Below are 14585 nucleotides of genomic sequence, written 5' to 3'. Positions count from 1 at the left end.
TTAAGTACACGAAGTCGTGACCTTTACGTGAAATATTCAACGCGGCATGCATGCATTGCGTGACCTCTATTTTAAATTACAAAATTTTCGATTCAACTTCCGTTGCTAAATTCTTGTATCGTCAACAATTACTATATCGTTTCGATCGAAATCGCCCTGAACAATAAAGAAGAAAATAATATGTGCTTTCCAACGAAGAAACATTAGCCATCTAAGGAATATTTATTCTTACTCCTGGGTAATGGTATTTTCAACGACATGATCCAACATAGTATTATGTGACAAAAATGACATTATTATCATCTAGAATTATAATAACGTTTTCACGCATAGTACGTGCACAATGCTATTTAGCTGTTAGAGACTCGCTACGTCGTCGGCTACTTAATAACCATACTACGGATACCAATTTATTTCGAAATTCAAGTGGGATACACTTTATGGATTCACCCATGCAAATGGCGTCGGTAATAAGGATTGTATATAAGGATTTCAACAAATCGATCATATGCGAGCCGCTTACAACCAACTCGCAATTTCGCGGATATTCTACATATTGCTAGAAACATAATAATAACAAGCAAGTGAAATTTATAATAGAATCACAACGAATTGATGCATGGCAAACACGGTAACAATATCGATAAGCGAATGTCACAGTCTGAGTGCTCGACAATCGCAGGCGCGCGAATATCCACCATGATTAATGTGAAGGCACCTGTAATACGTTATAGAGGTATAAACATTCGCCGCTCAACGCGCTTGTAAATATATTGTTGTTCTATCTCTACCATCTTGCAGCAAAGCAACTGCTTGGGAGAATTCTACACTGTTTTCTCGTGGAAATCATTACCGGCGCCAGTCGCTAATTTATATATATATATATTTTTGTTTATATACATACATATATATCTATATATACATACATACATATTTGTATACATACGTATACATATTTATATATATACATATATAATATATATTATAATAAAAAATGTAAATAACACCACGCGTCTCGCGATTACTTTCAACGGAGAATATTTAACAAACGGTGCTCTTTTTAATTTCGGAAGCTCCTTTGAAATGGATGTAATCGATCTACAATCTGTAACCTTATCCTTCTAGCAGTCCGTTCCACGGTTGCTAGTAAAACTTTTGGTAAATTATTCTCAAAGTCACTGAATTCGTCGGCATATCAAACGATTTGTTAAGCAAGTTCCTCCCCGCACGTATAAGGAATTTAAAAACATCTTGTCCGATAGTCACGTATATACCATTGCCTAGTAAAATAATTTCCGCGTCTCTGTTTGGCCTTTGTACTCTAGATTTCTGTTTCTCATCGATCCGAAAGAGTTTCCTTTGACATTGGATACATATACACGATTACGCATTCGAATTACGTTGCCAATAACGCTGAGCCAATTTTCAGGTAGACAAGCATCAACTTTTCAGCTGCCCGATCGTTCACCTCAATTCTCAACCGAACCATCGGGAATACAATCGATAAAAGCTCCAAACTTAACTCGTAATTTGTTCGCCAAAAAAATTGATTCGACGTTATCACGCGCGTCGTTCGAACAAGAAAGTAACTACTGGAAGATTCCATGAATGCGTTCACGACCAACGAAAGCTGGCATCGATCGAATCTTCGACCTTACACGGTCGTAGTCGAATAGACGGAAGTGGACACGGCGCCATTTGCGGAGGACGCCGTATCCTCCTTTTGTCAGCAATTCGTCGTTGCTGCTGAGCTCTGACGAAGCATCGCCGAAGAAATTTCGTTACTTTCCAACCACCTGGCGACTTCCGGTGGCATCTGCGGTCGCACATGAGGTATCTATAACATGAATGTTAATTAATTTACATATTTGCACTCCAGGCAAATTATTCAGATTAATGTAATCAATTGTTTCAGAGATTTTACGTTTTCTTATTTATAACGAAGGAGAAACTGAAAATTCGTTAAAAAGTGTTAAAAAAGATTTTACCTGAGTTACACCCGCCTCCACGTTACCGTTCTGCTTGACGCCTCGTTCCATAAGGGAACCGATCACAGCCTCGGCGCTACAATCCAAAAGCCTTTGTCTGCACATCGCGATGGCCCTGACGAATCCGTCGCTGGGAGTGATGAACCGATGTTCCATGAATACGGACTTCTCATCCCAATATATTATCTGCAAAGATACATGCCACGAAAACATCGAATGGTTAAATAGGCAAAGTTACTTGTAACAACCTTATGGGCGCAATTAACTCTTCTCCTTTATAATGGAAAAATGTAACCGGTTTTGATTTGATATTCCACTTGCACCATGATAAAAGTGATAGCGAGAATACATTTTGGATACAATGCGTCATATGATCATCGGAGTGCATACAAAACTATAGTGGCGAACACTTGGACAGCTTCGACTCTCTAAAATAGTACCAGCAACGATTTGCACACTAAGTGTCAACAAGTTCGTTTCCTTCTCGGTCTTATCGGTTTTCCTAGAAGTTATCGAGAACAAATGTTGATAATCGACCGGATACCGAGATCTCTGTGTCGAAGAATCGTAAAAATTTTCTATGGTTTCTCAAGTCGATCAGACAGAGAACAACGAACGTGACTCTGTAATACGATTTTACGTGATCACACTCGCATACCTTAGAAGTTATTTTGAAGATGGACAGAGGTTTCAGGAAGCGGCGATAACGAATGGTCGACGCTCCTTGTACGACGCCCGATCCTTGCGAGCAGATCTCGCGATAGAGGCTCGTCCTTTCGTAAAAATCCGCCCTGGCGAAATCGATCTCGCGAAGATATCTCGCATTGTTCATGTGATAAAGTAATGTGTCCACGTCCGTCGTCGTGCAAATACCTGCGAAAAGTAAACGTTAGTACAACCGTGAGAGTAAATAGAATGAGATAAACGATGATTATTCTTTTATTATGTATGTTTCAAAGATCGAAAGGTTAAAGTTGAAGTTAAATATGAATTTTCAAAGGCTGATGTCACGAATTGTTTTTGACACGCAATTGCGAAACGCACCTTGCGATTTTCCATGACGGTCAAGAGAATTAAGGATGCATGATTTCAGCCGAATAACGACTAACCGCAATCGCGTATCATGCCTCCGATTAAAAGAATACTATAGAAAACTTTTCTGATTTGAACTAATACGATTAAAAACAATTAATTAGAGACTTAAGAAGGTAAGATGAAATATATGGAAGAGGGAATGATGAAAAGGTTGCTTGAGTCGAGTCGCTACAAGGACAGATAAATAAAAGATCAGTATTTGCTGGAATATAATAAGCATATTAAGTAACCCGAGAGTTTAATATTCTTTGTTTGTCTCGCGTGTCATGTAAGTCCTGACAAAAGTGTATGTTCTTTCGTAGGTAATTTCTGGAATTCAGACCACCGTGTATAGGATGAGAACGCTACTGAAAGAAAAGGCGCATACTGATAAAATACGTTGCAAAATTTACGTCGTTTACATTTCGATCTGTTGGTCCAGCTTTGTAGAATTTCGCAGCACAGTACTGCACAATCAATACTCGTACGGATTTGCGACACGAGCAACCGACCGACCAACTGATCGCGCATGGTAGGTCAAGGTTTACGCGAATGAGCCCAAGATAAGTCAGTAAATTGTAAGGATTCTGGACTTACGTAGCAACAAAGATGCATGAAATGCATTTTCATAGAATCTCTATATTCTTGAATAACGTTTCGGTTATGTGCTATCGATAATACTAGCTTGAACAAGGCAGCATTGTAGACGTTTTCACATCAAATCGTTAATCATCGTTATTTCTAATCTCATTCAGGGTTAAGCAGCCAACATACCGTAAACGGTGGTCTCATCGAGGATATGAACCTTCTTCTTGCAGAAACGTGCAAGGAACACGGTCAAGCACATACGCAAGAAATAGTGAACTTCTATTAGGCCATAAAGCAGCACGATAGCTCCAGATACACCAGCCAACACCCAGCAGGTTATCATCATGATTAAGTTCGCGATTCACACGTCCTCAAATTCGAACAGGAGTATGATCCCCGCGTGGTCAGGCTTTGGAATTCCTCCACCGTCGGGAAGCCACACTCCACTTTATCGATTCGTCGTCGATTCTGACTGCGTTTCCTGGCTCGCTTCTCGCCGATGAAAAGCCAAGTTGCTCGATTAGCATGTCAAAGGATCGTAGGTGGATCGACGCACCATGACGATCAACATTAGTTCCAAATACATCGGTACATGCCGGACGACCATTGAACGCATCAAGAGATAATGCAGCCCGTGTCCGGCGTTCTTTTATATACGAAGCACCTCGGACCTGAAATGCCAGAAGCAATACCATTTAAATACTCAAACAAAAAGTATCGAGTGTCACGTTTTCATGGAGTGCGTTTCTCATTGTAATCGTGCACATGGAATATTCCACTCGAGTCGTGCGATACGACATTTTTAATGCTAGGAAGCAAATGTTCAATAACAAGAGACAGAAGCAAGACAGTGATTTGGTTATCTCCTTCTTGACAACGATCACTCTGCGAAAGAACTCGGCAGGCGAAGCACTTTGGAAACTAACAAAGTAATAAAATGTCCGAAATCTGCACTCACTAATTAACAGTGTAAATATTAGGAATACGCGTTTGCTATGATCACGCGATGCTTTCCTGCCAAGTGGCAGGGGATCGTTGACGAATAAGCGGCACATCAAAAATAGGCATCCGATGAACCGCGCGCGTCTTGCAACGTTGCTGATCGTTGTACACCGATGAATAAACGGAACGATGACGAATCGCAACCGTGCAACAACGACACCATGTAGTAATATCCACTGATGTAACGTTTAAACGTAGAATTTCTGGTAGTACGAATATACCGTGGAGGCAATTCAAAATTCCCAGCGAAAGCTACTTTCGATACTTTCCCCCTCGAGAGGTTGTGCGATTGTCACGCGAAGCACGTTTTCATTGGTCGCGTTCTTCCAAAATATTGTCCCGAAACGTCCGTCTTCTTCGTCGAGGTTCGCAATGCGGTATTGCTTCTTCCGAAATCGAAGGTGTTTTCCCAATTGACAACAACTAGTTCTTCTATATCACAAGATTCTTATTGTTCAGATCGGTGTTTAGGTTTTCGACGTTTAAGCGTTCACTAGCTTTCGTATGCTCGCTTCGACCTACCTAGCGGCCGTCTGTCAGGTGGAATCGTCGAGGACGCCCGATGACTGTCCTGTGCCTGACTATTCACGGCAACACGAATCTGCACATGCTTATCTACTTATACACGCACGCACACAAGGAACACACGTACACAAGTACAGAGCTAAGGAGTATGCGTTCGAGTCGACGACATCTCACAAACTGCTGATCAACGCGTTCCCGGGTTCGATGTCGTCGTCGGCGTCACAGGCGCCGGAACGTCCCTTTCCAGAAGTCGCATCTGCGCCGAGGACTTCCAACCATGATGCCGGTTCCTAGTGGGAGGCGACACTTCGTTGCGCGTTGACGTCAAAATCCTTGGCGCTTTTCTTAATGGCAAACCGAAGTACAGGCGTGTGTTATGCCAGGATGACGCCAATCTTGCCATTTTGAACGCCTCTGCTTTTACAGGGAGTAAAATATAAATTTGGAAATCATAGCGTAAACTGATTTCTTTGAAACGGTTTTTCTTCGCGATGAATTCAAAGGTTGTACATTGAAATCTTCAGTTTTGAAAGCGGAAAGAAATTATAAGATTCTGTATAGTAGATTTTGAAGAAGACACGTACAAAGTAACAAGGAAATTGACCGAAAAGTACAATATCCTTGAACTTTGAGAGTCTTACAACTCGCTGATTAAGGAGACAAGCGAAGTTTTCTAATATATTCATTGCTAAATCATATTGATTATATCTACGTAAAAAAAGAACGAAGCGTATCGACGCAATTTTCCCAATATCTATATTAATAAAGTATAATAATTATAGGACACTAAGGGACAAATATAATGTTAAATCATCGTGATCTATCTAGAATAATGAATCTTCCTCCTTTTTTCTCGTTCTTATGAATTGAAAACTCACCTAAAATTTATACAATAAATGTATACAATATAAGTATGTATCGACGTCACCGTCGAATGTAAATACGAGTATAATATAATTTATGACGTATTAAAATAACGGATAATTCAAACGATGATTTTCATCGTGAATCCTCCTTTTGTAGTATTTTATGTTTTATTTACTTTCTTCGTGAAAAGATCATTCCTAAATAGAATTTTTAATCTTTCATATGTAAATCTTTTTCTGCTATTCTTTTTTTTTTTTTTTTTTTAGTAAATTTCTTAAGAAGTTAAAGAGTTCGTTTCGCTACCTTGTGTGACCTCGTCTTACGAAATCTACGTATGCCAACTATATGTAATTAATACGGGGAAGAAGTTCGTCAAACGTTGTTTGAAGGCGGGGCATGCACAAGCAATACGATGTTACGTCGAAAAGGTACTGGCCAGGAAACGCTTTCCTGCTGATGTTTTATGGAAAACGCGTGATCCACGAACGAACAATCACGAAATCGGCACGAATCACGAGCTAATCAATAAATATCTCACGTACGACGTGGGAATTTCAGACGTCGTAAAATTTCTATTAGCCTACCAGAAGCCTCATAGAACCATTACATTACATTCTAAACTATGTCCGCAATGGGACGACGAAAAGCAATTCGCGAAGCAAATAAAGCGTAGATCTCTTCTTTTTTTTGTAATGCTAAGTTAACATATATATGTATCAAAGCAATTATTATCATGTTTATTCTAAAAAAAAATCATTTGTACAATAATGTTCTGTTTGATACTCTGCTTAACGAAAAATATAGAGAAGAATAAATATATGTAATTTTCATGTTATAATAGTATTCTTCCATTTTCAGATATTACTAGCTAGAAAAAAATTCAGTAACAAATGGTTTATCCCCACTCTCGTACCGAGTTAGAGGTAGATCGTACGGAATAGGGAAAACGGGAACACCAGCTTCTTCATTTTTGATAGGAAACGTGGTTGATCCAGTCTGTAAAAAGATGATGTATACTTGAAACGTGTATAAAGGATATATAAATAAGAATACGTTTACGTACAACGAAGTGCGGAATAAATAAAACGCCTGCTTCGTAATTCAAAATATGATGGGAATCCTTCCTGACCATTCCCCATGCGGCTTTACTTAAATTAGCACTAGTAAGAACGAACCAAGGAATCTTTTCTAAATTAGGCGAAATTCTTGTGTATGTTTTTATATGAGGTATTGCTTTATCTCTAGCGGTTCGTGTAGCTTTCCATTGGCTGAAATAATGTATGTACAGTATGTACATATATAAATAGAAATATATAAATAAAAATTAAGAACTTACTACATATAGGATTCTAGCCATTCTTGTTTGGAATGCGTGTGAATACTGTATGGCAAACAACAAGATCCATTTCGACAATCAAAACTTTGTTTGTAATTGTTTAAAGATGGATAAATGAACCGAAAGTTCGGGCAGCTCTTCAAACCTGGTGGATTCTCCTTTGACATCGAAGATATTATTTCCTCCTGAATCCAACTTTCATAATTAGGACCCAAGCTACCAATACTTGAACTCTGAGCAACTAATGTCCACTGTGGTGCATCAGGAGGTAATTTCGCGTGTTTAGAAAGAACATGACCTAATTTTCTATAACCCCAATAGTCATATTCCACACCTGTGTGTCTCCCAGGAACAGATCCCACAAAGAATACATTTACTGAAGAAAAATTTGCTCTTCTCACAACAGAAATCCATTCTGTTAAAGCTGGGTGTCCGTATTTGTGCAAGTAACGTTCGAAATCCTTCTTGAATCCTGTTGGTGATTCTCCATCACTGGGGTTTGCAGATTCTGCCAGCAGTGGAAGATGTGGCGATATCCAAACTCTGATCAACAACATTGAAACAACTGTTTATCGATTAAAACAACTCTTCTACTTAAAACAAGCACAAAATAATGTCTAAAATTATTTAACCAACCCTTGTGTTCTATTCTCCCAATCATCTGAATATAAGTTTGCAGTAGAAACCACAACCCGTATTCCATCATCTTTGTATTTCAGGATCATGATTTTAGTATGATGACAACCAAATTTTGTTGGCATACACACAGGTATCATAGTGATATTTAAGCTTAACTTTTCTTCGTCCACTCTTGTTCCATATAAAATAGACATATCTGTGCGCTGTCCAGCCAATAAATATTGCAAACATAACCACCCAACATCAACCATGAAATTAATATGCAAACTTTTTACAATTTCCCCTAAACTAATGTCGAAGATCTCAGGACACGTTATAGAAAATTGTTGATTATATGTTTCTTCTGATTTTTGAATTCTTGTAAGAAATAAGTGATATGGAGCTGATAAGGCATATTTTATATCAAAATTTCCTGGTTCTGCCACGGATACTTCAAATCCTTGTTGTTTCATCATTTTAATTCCTCTCTCTCTGACTTCGCTCCTAGATTTTGTAGAATTGCATAATTCAAATTTTTCCATCAAAGATGTGCCTTTTGAAGAACTAGAACTTTCCATATCCTTTAAACTATTATTTGTATCTTGAACACACTCTGGTACCTGTCTAGTATGACTTGACTTTGATTTCTTCTTTTCCTTATCGTTGTCACCAAAGATACTACTATCTCTCTTTTTATCTTGAGAGCTAGATCTGTGCATGGATTCTTCGGTTATCTTTAGATTATCCAATTCTTCTTTCATTTTGGAAACTTTTCTCTGATTATCTTTTTCATTAGAAGACATAAAAAGTGCCTCTGCTTCCTCATCCATATTTTTCAACTTATTTTCCCTTTTCTGAATCATTACTTGTTTATGTTTCTCCACTTTATTCTTTAAAGTTTCAGAAACTGTTTTTTCAATAGTGACTGTTGGACTCTCACTATTTATTTTAGAGTTTGATGCCGTGGTTGAAGAACTGCTTCCATCGCTATTTCTGTCTTTTCTTAATACCATCTGTAAGATCTTTAATTGGTCTTTCAAAAGACAACGATCAGAACACTCAAAATCAAGTTCCTCGGGAATTTGTATTTCGCCTTCTAACTGATTTACTACAATTTTTTCCACTGAAACAGATCATATGTTTTTCTTTGATCACGGATGAATACTTAAAATAAGACTGACAAGAAACATATGAAACTTACAGTGTGGATGTGACATCTCGTTGAAATGAATTGGGTTTTTGCGATAGCATTTTTCCATGTAAGGACATTGCTTCTTGACTGAAACTTGCACAAAACAGTGCAACTTTTTAAATTGCACGAAATTCAATCTTAACCTTAAAACCAGTTAATGTATGCTTACCATTGTTCATAAAACCTGTTGCCATTTTGTGATATTATTTAATTTGCAAAGATGATAGTACAAAGTTATCCTTTAAATGTTACATAAAACAATAACGCGTAATACTATCACAATTTGTTCCCTATCCGACCAACTTCTATTTCAAATTATTGACGAGAACGAGCAGATGGCACTGTAACGACATGGCGTAAGTGTAGTTCGAATTGAAATTAGTTTCGATTTAAACTTCTTTGCGTCCGCGCGTCTTAAAAACGTAGTTTTAAAAATATGTGGAAGTCAACGTAAAACCATATAAATTGTTAACGTTACTCACTTAAATTATATTCACTAGTTTATACCAAGATGAGACGACACGAATATTTAGTATTATTTAATTAATCCTCATTGTCAAATAATGATATGTCATGTGAACTTCAATGAGCGCCAATTTCGTTAATCAAGATGGAAGACATACAACACGATGTACAATATTCAACACGATCGTTGATTAGCAATATTTCATACATTCGATCTATAATCTGCTGTAAGATATTTCCAAACATCATCGAACAAGGGATAAGGAACGAGAAAGGTAATTTAATAAACTCATTTAGTATCAATATAAAGTTAAGACATTAATAACATCGATATAAGGTAGAACAAAATGAATCGTTGTTGGAAAGCGATTTACGTCGGTGCCATTAATACGTCTCAAACGCGACATTGAGAAATATCATCTTAAATGCGATACGAAATGTTAGAAAGCGATTCTCAATAAAACGATCGAAGGAAAGCAAGTGATGAAGGAGAACGAAAGACGTAGTAGCTGGGGGGGGTGGGGGGACGATTAACAGCGTCTCACGCGTAACAGCGCGTCCTTAACCGATGCAGCGTCGAGCACCAGGGTTAAGTTTCAACGAGGAAACTTACCGACCGCATCTCAGCGCGCTCGACGCTCGGCGAGCGTCTCTTGGGAACAAATTGCGAAGACGAATTTCCATTTTTTCCAAGAACAATTAATAGCCGCGGAAAGAATCGGGATGGCGGTCTTAAAAATCGGTCCGCTTAATATGCATGCGCATAATTTACAGGGCGCCACTGGTATTGAAATGATTAAATTAAAGTCGCCGCCAGGGGGTGGAATGTTTTTCAACCGACGTCCCGCGCACAAAGATGATTTGTCTGGGGAAAATATTAAACAAAAACACGCCACTGGGGAAGCGTCGAAAAATTTGCATCGTTTGATTAAAAAATGGGAAAGTAGTTATTTTAAAAACAGATCACGATAAAAGTAGGCGATCTTCCCAAAAGAAGTTGGACTTTTTCAACAAATGTTCTTATATACCTTGTCAAAAGTTCTTCAGACGAATTAACGTTTAAGCTTCAGTTCTAAACGTATTTATGCGAATAATAACAGCTTCTTTTACTTGAAAATATTAAAGAATAGTATACTTAGAATAATTTGATACGAAGTACATAGAGCGTATAATTTTATTCAAAATGATAGTATTTCTATCGGATATCTACCGTATATTGCACAAGCTGTTAAAACACTCTAAATTAGTTGTATACTTTATCAAAGTAAATAGCTTATCCTTCGTTTCGAGTCGCTTACGTTTCGAGACGACGTTCACGGAGATAAATCGAATGAGCGAAATAGGAAACGTTTCCGACGTCAAAATACAAGCAATTCGTTCGTAAGTCACCAGGAAAACGAACAGGCAGCTCGGCGAAATTAACAGTTTGCTCCTTTAGTCGTAATTGTTTCTAGAAACGTTTGCTTCTTGGATTATGGCTCGATCAAGTGGAGAGTAATTGGAAGGCGCTTCGACGTCGAGAAGCCAACACTCACGTCGAATCGATTCCTCGTCGAACATTTTATATTCGTTAGACAGTACATTATTTCCAGTCAATACATGCATGCGAATATCCCGACTTCTGTAACATGGATTCTTCTGAATATTTTACGAAATTCTATTCCCAACACGGGAAACAGGACGTTCTTAAAAGCGACGCAGGTGGAATTAACGAGTGAACGAACGAGGACAAGCTTATTCAGAAAATACGACGACGACTGTCGACCTTTTTTTAGGAGGAAAGAGCTAAGAAAGGAGCGGCAGGATAAGCGAAGATTGGATTATCTACCGTCAGATTCGATAGTTATCAAGTTCTAGTTGAAACTTGTTCACGATTCGCACGGCGCCGTGGCGGTGCAGCGAACTGAAGCTTCTTCCCTCGATTCTCCAGTTTCTACTGTAATTTTCGTTTTATATATTTTTATATATTGTAATAATAAACGGCCATAGGTTTAGCAAAAATACACATTGAAAGGAAAGATAGAAAAATAATAGAATAGAATGAAATAAAATACAATAACGTAATGAAGAATGAAATAAAACAGAAATTATACAATAAAGATACAATGAAATGAACGAACATCGTGGATAGATATAAAAGTCGAAACGAAAAACCGAGAAATACCGTCAGTAAGTGTCCGAACAAGAATGAGATTAAATTCTTACAAATTAACTGGTTTCAATGAACTGGTTGAACGCGTGAACGGGAACCGAATAAAAAAATCAAGCTTATTCGCAATAATTACATATTTTTGAAACGAGATCGGAAAACTTCAGATTCGTAATTTCACCTTCGTATCGTCACAACTTCGATACAAATTATTAATCAAATATTTAACAATGTTAAGCGATAACGAGGTACCTTCTTAGGGGTTAATAGCTAGCAAGAAACGTCGATATATGTACATACCCTCGTAAAAAACGCGGCGAGACGCTAGTCATAGTCTTTATCGTCGGTCGTTCGGTTCTCGTGCGCATCATTTCTATCCATGTTCTATTACGTTCGTTGAAAATGGATATGAAGAGACGGAGGGGTAATCTGCCTTTAAACTACCGTGAAACACGCATCGAGTTACGAACGAGTCTCGCGACGAGTGCGTCGAATGTACTTCGGTACCAATAAATAACAACACAACACCGTCGAATGTCACGCGGCAAAGGCAGGGGCGAACGACGGAGCAACCGAAAAGTGGTATCCGTCAGGCTTGCAGGATGCGAAGAGAGGGGTGGGAGAGACGCCGTGCGTCGAGACGCCTCGGTCCGCTCAGTCACCGCCCAGACCGCGCCGCGAGCGATTCATCCGTCGTGACTTTCGCGTGTTCACGCCGGATCTCGTGTCAGTGACTTTCGTTGTCTTTAATTGTCACTTAACCACCGTCTCTGTCTCGCGAATGAATCTTAACTCTCGGTACTCGGATATTGTACGTCTGAGCCACGTGTTGGCGCTTTATCGTCGATTTTCATTCAAAGATTGCGGCTACCGGTGGCCCCGGTTAGAACCGCGTTGATCCAGGCGTCGCGTGACCGTGTGATCTACCCGCGTCGAACAGTGATTCCCTCGCATCGATCACGTGAACTGCAGTGTAAGTTAGAAGTGGTGCCGTGGTGGAGTCGGCTGGAACGCATCCTGCGGAAAGCGGTTTCCTCTGGAGGCACTCAGAAAGCAATCAAGATCCATCGCTGCCCGGAAATGCCAGAAAGTCAAGGTCGCTTTATTTACACCGTTATACTACCGATTCGTCGTTAACAGTCGGTTTCGCGCGAGCCAAACGGAAGTCGCCTCGTGAATCACTCGTTATTTTCGATCGTGTTATTGTACGCTTGTTTACGCGCCCTTCCTATTGTACATTGAGAAACTTTTAAAGTAGTTGGGTCGAAAGTCTACGATACGTTTAATGTATTGGTCGTCGCAGCGACGGATTATCGTTGTTGTATTCTTTCTTTTTGTTTTCCTTTTTTCTGTTTTCTCGAAACTCGTGGAACGACGAGGCGACTTTGAATGGTAACGCTGAGACCATAATGAATTGAATTCCACGATACGACGGAACTCGACATGGTACGGAAATTTTAACAAAATTATCATTCAGAGCATGAAAGACGTAGCGATTCGATAGCGAGAACGTTCCTCTCAACCTCGGTATTGCTTGTCATTTTCGGATCATGCCGATGTCAAGTTTCGAAAACGCGGATACCCTTCATTTAGAATACGCAACAAATTGCTTCAAAAAGAGTTTCAAAAGTTTTAAAGTATAAAATTCGTAAGCAAGATTTATAACGAGAACGAAGTTCTCTGAAAGAAGAGAAAGTTTAAAATCCATCGTTGTTGCAACGTTGCAATGAAAAGCTGCGCGGGTTTTCGCAACACACTTTGTAATTTCGAATCATTTCACCCCGAGAACTTGTATCTGCTCGTTATCGATAAATCATCGATCACGAACGAAATTTTTAGACAAGCGATATCGTGAATTCTATTTCGCTCGAATAATTTACAAAATATCGAATGAACGGTAAGAATGACTGGAGAATATATCGATACTTTCGTCCTACATTCTTCGGTTTTTCTTCATTTTAAACCTGTTCATTTTACGAACGAAAGTTTGACACGAGGAAGATACAAAAAAGGTCTATCGTGTTGATTGAACTGTTACGGTAAGGGGGATGACGGGCTAAAGTGATCGAATAACTTTAATTAATTTTGACCGGTTAGCAATGAAGTCTTGCCAAGGCTGTCCGGATCGTAGTAACTGCGTGGAAGTTTATAGAGCGTGGAACGATTAATCACGGATATCGAAAGAATACGGTCCATGCATCGAAAAACGATTCGGCGAAAGTTTCGTTACTCAAACTGTACCTCAACTGTATATGTCATTGTTTATATGAAAGTGTATCGAAATACGAGCGAAAGGGAATCGTGTTATGCCGCGTGCATGCGAAAATAAATCGTAGTTTCCGATGGAATACCGTTCCAAATTCTATTCGATAGTCGAAACGTTAGTATCGTATATCCTTGATCGATTAAAAATATTATTCGCGTTATGGTATAATCGAAAATCCTTGCTCTCCGTGATTATATAATAATTTAATTCGAGGTCGACATTTACACAGGCGCCCAAATTTCAAACGTTGTAGAATATCAAGGTACTAATTAATGCAAATTTGCAGAATTAGGTGATCATTTCGTAAACTGATTGCGATAAATCGCAAATCTTTTACTCTATTTCGAATAAATATATGAGATCATTTTTTACACGATAAATTATCTGCTCTGTTTGAGACTCATTTCCATCCATGAGATATATTTCTGTCCTTCTTTTTTTTTTCGCGATTGTATTTTTCCGTCATACGAGATGTAGATTTATCGAACTGTTTATTTGAATTGGTATTTATTGAA

General features: G+C 38.7%; 3 protein-coding genes and 1 long non-coding RNA gene across 7 annotated transcripts in view; 2 read left to right on the top strand and 2 right to left on the bottom strand.

The window, feature by feature from the left end:
* Positions 1–203: 203 nt before the first annotated feature.
* Positions 204–3996, bottom strand: LOC139988802 (protein THEM6). Its single transcript, XM_072006561.1, has 4 exons — positions 3837–3996; positions 2647–2861; positions 1989–2174; positions 204–1837 (listed from the first exon to the last, which is right to left on the bottom strand). Exons 1-4 carry the CDS (start codon positions 3994–3996, stop codon positions 1727–1729), a joined length of 672 nt encoding a protein of 223 aa, XP_071862662.1. The 3' UTR covers positions 204–1726.
* On the top strand, positions 1694–7040 carry LOC139988808 (uncharacterized). The gene is made up of 3 exons (XR_011800215.1): positions 1694–1833; positions 1982–3594; positions 3818–7040. It is a non-coding gene; the product is annotated as an uncharacterized lncRNA (long non-coding RNA).
* On the bottom strand, positions 6761–9542 carry Gkt (tyrosyl-DNA phosphodiesterase glaikit). Its single transcript, XM_072006532.1, has 6 exons — positions 9360–9542; positions 9200–9283; positions 8017–9121; positions 7381–7923; positions 7108–7312; positions 6761–7040 (listed from the first exon to the last, which is right to left on the bottom strand). The coding sequence occupies exons 1-6, from the start codon at positions 9382–9384 to the stop codon at positions 6909–6911; spliced, it is 2094 nt and encodes a 697-aa protein (XP_071862633.1). The 5' UTR covers positions 9385–9542; the 3' UTR covers positions 6761–6908.
* A 30-nt stretch (positions 9543–9572) lies between these two features.
* Positions 9573–14585, top strand: part of Trpgamma (Transient receptor potential cation channel gamma) — a 102009-nt gene continuing 96996 nt past the window's right edge. For 2 of the 4 annotated variants that reach the window (XM_072006520.1, XM_072006519.1), the window contains exon 1: positions 9573–9930. The gene's annotated coding sequence lies outside the window, so the exon portion shown is untranslated. Of the gene's footprint in view, positions 9931–11944; positions 12901–14585 lie in introns of those variants that run through there. The other 2 variants (XM_072006517.1, XM_072006518.1) reach the window with 1 other exon arrangement.

Source organism: Bombus fervidus, chromosome 7 (genome assembly GCF_041682495.2).
Source record: "Bombus fervidus isolate BK054 chromosome 7, iyBomFerv1, whole genome shotgun sequence".
Taxonomy (NCBI): domain Eukaryota; kingdom Metazoa; phylum Arthropoda; class Insecta; order Hymenoptera; family Apidae; genus Bombus; species Bombus fervidus.
The sequence above is the reverse complement of the archived record's forward strand: the minus strand, read 5'-3'. Positions and strand labels throughout refer to the sequence as shown.

Coding starts and splice junctions, on each gene's coding strand:
- LOC139988802 (XM_072006561.1), bottom strand. CDS start 3,996: ATGATGATAACCTGCTGGGTGTTGGCTGGTGTATCTGGAGCTATCGTG. Junction 2,862..3,836: donor CGATGAGACCACCGTTTACG/GTATGTTGGCTG, acceptor TACTTTTCGCAG/GTATTTGCACGACGACGGAC. Junction 1,838..1,988: donor TGGAGGCGGGTGTAACTCAG/GTAAAATCTTTT, acceptor TTCATGTTATAG/ATACCTCATGTGCGACCGCA.
- Gkt (XM_072006532.1), bottom strand. CDS start 9,384: ATGGCAACAGGTTTTATGAACAATG. Junction 9,122..9,199: donor CGAGATGTCACATCCACACT/GTAAGTTTCATA, acceptor GATCTGTTTCAG/TGGAAAAAATTGTAGTAAAT. Junction 7,313..7,380: donor TGGCTAGAATCCTATATGTA/GTAAGTTCTTAA, acceptor ACATTATTTCAG/CCAATGGAAAGCTACACGAA.